The sequence below is a fragment of the Cyprinodon tularosa genome, unplaced genomic scaffold, assembly GCF_016077235.1.
Source record: "Cyprinodon tularosa strain WSP-4 unplaced genomic scaffold, ASM1607723v1 ctg359, whole genome shotgun sequence".
NCBI classification, from domain to species: Eukaryota; Metazoa; Chordata; class Actinopteri; order Cyprinodontiformes; family Cyprinodontidae; genus Cyprinodon; species Cyprinodon tularosa.
The window spans coordinates 1,792,435-1,799,052 of record NW_024039073.1 but is presented as its reverse complement, the minus strand read 5'-3'; the positions used below and the strand labels follow the sequence as shown (position 1 = coordinate 1,799,052).

Genomic DNA, 6,618 nt, shown 5'->3' with positions numbered 1-6,618 from the left:
AAAGACAAACTTTAATTTCCTACAGCCTTTGCTAACATATAGACGCATATATTTAAACATCCATGCTTTCTAGATGGAAGGTATAGTGGATAAAATTCTTTCAGGTTTGAGTTCTGGGGCGAACATCTTTTTCTTTGTCTTTTCTTACCTATATTTATCTATAATCATTCTGCATAAAATTTATATTTACAAGTGCTTATAGCTACATAAATTGATTATATAAGAAGTTTTTTTTATTAAAATAGTCATTTATCTATTATTTCCCTGAAGACTCCTAGATGACTTGAAGAGACATCATTTTATCATTTTACCCCATATATAACACAAAGTGTAGCTCTGGAAAGAGCATGAAATCTGTACTTATCTTTAATGTTAGTATACTGATGTGCATATTTAACAAAAAAATTATTATTATTATTATTATTATTATGTTTTGAATATTCCACTGGAGGGAAAAAATGGTAGGGATGGCCACAGGGGTGGCCAATGATTGGCTCAGGGTGGCCATGGCCACACCTGGCCCCCCAACTAGCTCCGCCCCTGCATATATACCATATATTTTAATGCTCTGAACTTCCATATCAATGCACCTTGCACCATGTTTTTTTCTCCCACACTGTTTACATTTGATCAATGCTGCACTTTGTGGATTGTGAATGTTCATTTACTGTCTGAAAAGCTGTACTAAACGAAATTTCGTCTTGCATACACTCTGTGCATACAAAATGACAATAAAACTTGTCTAAGTCATTTTCAGAGATGTCTATGCAGTTTCTGATACATAGGTTCTAGGATTACTTAATTAAATACAGATAAATAAAAGCACAAAGTTACGTTTATATTCTTATATAAATCACGTTTAATTCATATACTTTTCATCCTCTGTATTCCTGTTTTCCCCTCCTTGTTTCTGTTTTTCTGCTTTTGTGTAATTCATAACGAGCACGCGCAATGAATTGTGTAAGTGCTTTTAAAAGTCACCAGCAGAGGGCGTATTGTTCTTGTTGTGAAACGTGTTACCTTCAGGTACATCATGTTTTTTTATTATTCCTCTAAAATAATTCATTTTCCATAAAGTTTGAAAATACAAACGATGCTAATTATGATATATTTAATAATTATTGACCTGTTGGTCAAAAGCAGCTAATCTGTAAGGGATATTTAATCCCACTAGTCTTCGTTTAGACTAATAATTGTTAAAAAACGAGCCGTGCAATGACTTTGAATGCAACAACAATACTAGTTCAGTCACGTGAGCAGGTGTTTCTCATGCCATGGCTTCCCCAGTAGCTCTAATTCAAGGTGCCAGCAGAGGTTTGGGGCTTGAATTTTGCAAACATGTATTAAAGAATAAAAGCCTCGCCTCGGTCATAGCAACGTGTCGAAACCCAGATGGAGCGGCAGAGCTGCGGGGCCTCGCCGAACAACACCGAGGCAGAGTCACGATCCTCAAGCTGGACGTGAACCGGGAGGAGGACGTCCGCGGAGCAGCCGAGCGCGTGAAGGAGAACTTCGGCCGCGTGGATCTGATGGTGAACTCTGCGGCGATGCTTCATCCTAGCGGGAAAGGAGAAACTAGTCTGAGGGATGTTTCTGCGCAGGTAGACTGAGTTTTTCTATTGATGTGGTGTAATTAGGTTTTGAAGAGAGCATCAATCAGCTTTCTGAATATCTGGTGCAAGATGCAGGGGCGGAGCTAGATGGGGGGCCAGAGGTGCCCACCCTACCATTCTTTCCCTCTAATACACAGTGGCAGCAGTAATACTCTCAAGTGGAATATTGTAACGAATTTAACATTAAATTTTTCTATTTGTAACACTTACCTGACAACTAAAACACTGTGGTTAATTATGCACATTAATATACTAACATTAAATATGATCAATACAGATTTTGTCTTATATTGGAGGAGAAAATGATGTCTCTGTAAGTCATCTAGGAACCTTCACTGAAATCAGAGATAAATAACATATTTTAATAACAAGTAATCCATGAATTGTAGATATTAGAACATATATATTAATTGTATCTGGAATGATTATTAATAAAAGTAGGTAGGTAATGAAAATGAATAAAACTGAATGAATTTGGCCACTACACCTTTATTTGAGACGGCTTGGATGTTTAAATATTTGTATCTATTTGTTAGCAAAGGCTGTAGGAAAGTATATTTTGTCTGTATTTAGAGAATATGGATGTTGTGCTTGTTGATTTTCCTTTTGGAACAGTGTAGATCGACCCTGAAGTTCTGGCATTCACTTTTGGCCACCCCTCAGTGTACATTGGTTATTGCCTGACTACCCTTATTAAAATGTTCTGGCTAAATGTCTGGTAAGATGGGGTATTGCTGTTTATGCCAACCCCAATATCTATTTGAACAGTGGAGTTGACAGCACTTATGCAACATGATAATTTAAGCTTAATTAAATAACACCACAATTTCCCCATTTTGGGACAATAAAGGGATTTTCTATTCTATTAATTAAATTTTCATCTCAAAGTTTAACTTTTTTGTAATAAAATGTTTTTAAAGCTAATAAGTGTATTATTCTAAAATAGAAAATAAAAAACTGTTTGTTTGTTTTTTCCCCCCACTTTATTTTATAACCAATCATCTAAAACGTGTGCCCTGCAGTTATCTATAGAACAGGACGACCTTTGGTTCAAGTCAGCCAATCAGCTGGGAGCAGTTTTCCTTGCCCTGCTGAAGATGCAGTCCCACAGCATGACACTTCCGTCACTATGTTTAGTGCTAGTTTTCTGCAACACATAGATGTTTGGATGTTTAAAAATGAATTCCACTTTACTTTCATTTGGAACACAGCCAGTTTTAAAAACAGTTTTATTGTGTTATGTGTCTTTAAATATATGTTTACGGTTTGAGACTTTTCTGGTGGATTTGCAGCATCGGATTGATAGAATAACTCGATCCCCCATTTCTTGACAGGGGCTTAAAGTTGATCACAATGTGTTTGGAAAATGTTTTGTATGTGAAGCCAAAGGTCTTTAAGGGCCTATAACCTTTTCTTTTATTAAGATAGATTGAGGTGTTTAAATATTGCAACTTCATGATTTCTGCGGATCATTAAAAATGATCAAAAGTTATTAAATTATTATTTTTTTAACTAAGGCCTTAATTGGCATTAGAATTCATTAAATGTGATTATCGGGGCATTTACAATGCTTCATTAAAATTCATCAGATAAATTACATTGCAATATATTTGTGCAGAACTGCTCCCGGTTGATCGTAAAGCTGGATGCTCGGAAAAGAAGCTCGAGGCTGAGAAAAAGCTAGAGAATGGGGAAAATGCAAATTTCGACAAATATTACTATATTTATGTTTTTGGCATTAAAATTATTTCTAAGAGCATTAAAAGAGCATTAAAAACATGAAATTAGATTTACTCATTCATTTATAAACCCTAACTGCCTTTACCCTGTCCTGGTTTTTCTTCCTTGGTAACTAACCTGCCTGGGATAAAAAAATAAATACACACCAAGTGTGTCCGAACATACGCCCTAACCTCTATAGAGCACTATATAGTCGTTACACCATTTTATGAGGGTCCAAATGTTTTGTGGATGGAAAAAGTAGTGGACTAAAAATCTCCCACAATGCACCTCGAAAAGTAGTTCACAGCCATGGTTACCAGACAAGCAGATATATCCCAGAATGCTTTGCAAGAGCTCTCCTCGCTATGCATCATGGGATCTGTTTTTTTAGGCAAGAGAGAACAAAGATGGCGCAGGAACTGTGCGGTGATCTGGGGTCTGTTAACTGAGTCCACTAGAAAGTCTGTCTTCTATATAGTGATTGAGGGGTTAGAGGTTACCGGCACAGCCATAGGCTGATAAGGATTATTTAATAGGGGACTTCTCAAGCAAATTGTTTCATGGAATTTTATTTTAAGGTATTAAAGTAAAATATTCTGAAACCTTCTTGATTTTGTTGATTTATTACATAAAATTCCATCATACAACTTTCTGGCTGTTATTTGACTAAAGTGGAAGATAACTTAGCCACTTTGGTAAGAGGTTAAAACAATTTATAGCTTTTTACTGTTAGTTGTGTACTATCATTTATTTATTCTTAGAAATACCTTTACAAATATGTTTTTTTTTACCTTCTCAGGGCATCATAACCACCTTGACCACCAACACCGTGGGCCCCCTGATAATGGCCAAATATTTTACCCCTCTCCTTCAGAAGGGCGGCGGTGCTTTTGGTCAGCAGCCTGCAGAGAAAGCGAAGCAGCACAGCGGCATCATCGTCAACATCACGGCCAAAGTCGGATCCATTGGAGACAACGGTATCTTTTTAATGATTCATGGTTCACAGCCTTTTGTTTTGTATTTTATTTTAATTTTTTTACTTTATGCCCTTACATGTAGATTGTGGGAAATATCAAGTATGTTTCTTCTTCTTCCTTCAACCCTCTCACTTTTCTCTCTAGGACTTGGTGGTTGGTACAGCTACAGAATGTCTAAAGCAGCTCTCAACATGGCCACAAGGAATTTATCCATAGAGCTGGGGCGCAGTCGACCTAAGGTAACAGTTCTTAGTCATAATTAAGCCTTTTACTTCACTTTGATATTAAATAGATGATTGATTTTCCTACTATTAGGACAAAACAAACAAAACACTTCTCAGGGTTTATATAAAGGCTCTTTCCAACATATATTGCATGCCTTTACCGTCCTCCACCTTTATCTGCTTATGCACAAGTAACCCAACCAGTTATTATTGAAATTTCATGCAAAGGATTAAAAATTCACATTTTGAGCGCAGCTTTTAAGGATACTGCTGTAGTATCAGTTTACCTCTGATGGATAAGTTTATTCTAACCCGTCTTTTTTTCACCGTTTCCAGGTGGTGTGTGTGTCCTTACACCCAGGAACAGTCAACACGGACCTTTCCCGGCCGTATCACAAGAACGTGCCAAATGACAAGCTGTTCAGTGCTGAACACTCTGTGAACTGTCTGATGGCCATCATTAATTCACTAAGCATAGAAAAGACAGGAAAGGCGTACAACTGGGACGGAGCCGAGCTTCCTTGGTAGAATCATAAAGTGGGATCAAAGATGTGACTTCACCCTAGTGTGCCGATTCTCTGAGCAGATAATGCTGAGATAGGCAGGGATTTTACTATTGACACAACTACTACAAGTGCTTTACTGGAGGTTTTTGAAAGAATAATTATCAGGTCACCATCTCTACGTCTACACCAAAGTCAGTTCAGTCAAAATTACTGTGATCGTCAACATTAAGGTCAACCTCTAAGATATAGGAACTCTATAGATTACTTGTGCTTCCATTGTCAGCTATAAACTGTTTTGGCACGATGAACAAATATCCAGAAACTTTCAGAGTTCAAGATCTCAAACCTAAACTGTTCAGAAAAGTCAAGATCTAAACAATTTAAGGCAATTTCTGCATATTCTAGAACAATTGTTCTTAAATTTTGATACAAAAACTAATGGTATTTTTGGTGCGTTAAGTGGAAAAATTGGTGTAATTTACAATACAAAATCATGATGGACAGATTTTTTATTTAGAAAACTAGAACCTCCTTCTTCCCATATAAAACAGGAGACTACAGTAAATGCATGCTGGAGGCTTCTTATCATATGTCCCTTAATATTAAAAGTAAGAACTTAAATTTGGGGGAGATAATCTTCATCAATCCATGTTGTTGTTCTAGCCTGGAAACCCTTTGGTATTAGTTCATTTCTGGTTATTTGGCTGATGATGTAATGGCCGACTGCATCTCTGCTTTCTGTACATTAGAAGAACATGTTCACAAATAAAGGTTATATAAAAGTTTGTGTATAAATGACTCCCCCCAGATCAAAACTGACAGAAGTACAAGTAGACTTTTTGTTACTTGCCTTAATCATTGGGATTTCTTCCTTTTCAGTTTCATTTCCCTTCCATCTTCCTTGCTTATGAAATTGTAGTTCCTAGCCTTCTTCTTACATGGGGATCAAAGCTATGAACATTAAACCCTGCACATAGGACACTTCCTATGCAACTATGACTGTTTTTAAGATGAGTATTGAGTTACTTTAACCTGATAATGTAGAACTACCTGTCAGAGTGGGGGGGCTCCAACTTTTTACTCATTCAAACAACACCTTTGTTTACCTTCTGTTTAAAATGATAAAGTTACTTTTTTTTGCTTTTTAAAGCTACAGTGTGTAATAATTAGAGGGATATACAGTCAGAAATTTAATATATTATACATAACTATGTTATTTATCATCATCTACGAGCTCAGCCTCTTAACCTTAATATTTGCGTTGCCTTAGAATTCGTTATTTATAATTACATAGGAGCGGGTCTCGCAGCCATGGAGGCAGACATCTTTGCGCTACGGCAAGCGCAGAGCCAACAAACTAGCGATTGCGAGATCGCCCATTACGCTCGAAAGTAACTACGGCAAGTTGAGAGAGATGAACTGAGACGGTACTGAACACACAGACTAATGAAATACTATCTGTAAAATTATCTATGTAAACAAACCTCATCACTTGAGAAGGTAGGTGATGCGGACATCGTGGAAGACATTTTGTCCCGTAACGCTCGCCGTACTGTTGTTGGGTTTTTTTCCCCCA

General features: G+C 36.9%; 1 protein-coding gene across 1 annotated transcript; it reads left to right on the top strand.

Annotated features, from left to right (window-relative positions):
* The first annotated feature begins 1,235 nt into the window (after positions 1-1,235).
* Positions 1,236-6,186, top strand: zgc:65997 (uncharacterized protein LOC794398 homolog). The gene is made up of 4 exons (XM_038295731.1): positions 1,236-1,601; positions 4,135-4,312; positions 4,457-4,551; positions 4,873-6,186. Exons 1-4 carry the CDS (start codon positions 1,275-1,277, stop codon positions 5,062-5,064), a joined length of 792 nt encoding a protein of 263 aa, XP_038151659.1. The 5' UTR covers positions 1,236-1,274; the 3' UTR covers positions 5,065-6,186.
* Positions 6,187-6,618: the final 432 nt, after the last annotated feature.

Excerpts from the sequence above, each read along its gene's own strand:
- zgc:65997 (XM_038295731.1), top strand. The coding sequence starts at position 1,275 with ATGGCTTCCCCAGTAGCTCTAATTCAAGGTGCCAGCAGAGGTTTGGGG. Across the intron at positions 1,602-4,134 it reads TGAGGGATGTTTCTGCGCAG|GGCATCATAACCACCTTGAC; the intron begins GTAGACTGAGTT and ends TTACCTTCTCAG. Across the intron at positions 4,552-4,872 it reads TGGGGCGCAGTCGACCTAAG|GTGGTGTGTGTGTCCTTACA; the intron begins GTAACAGTTCTT and ends CACCGTTTCCAG.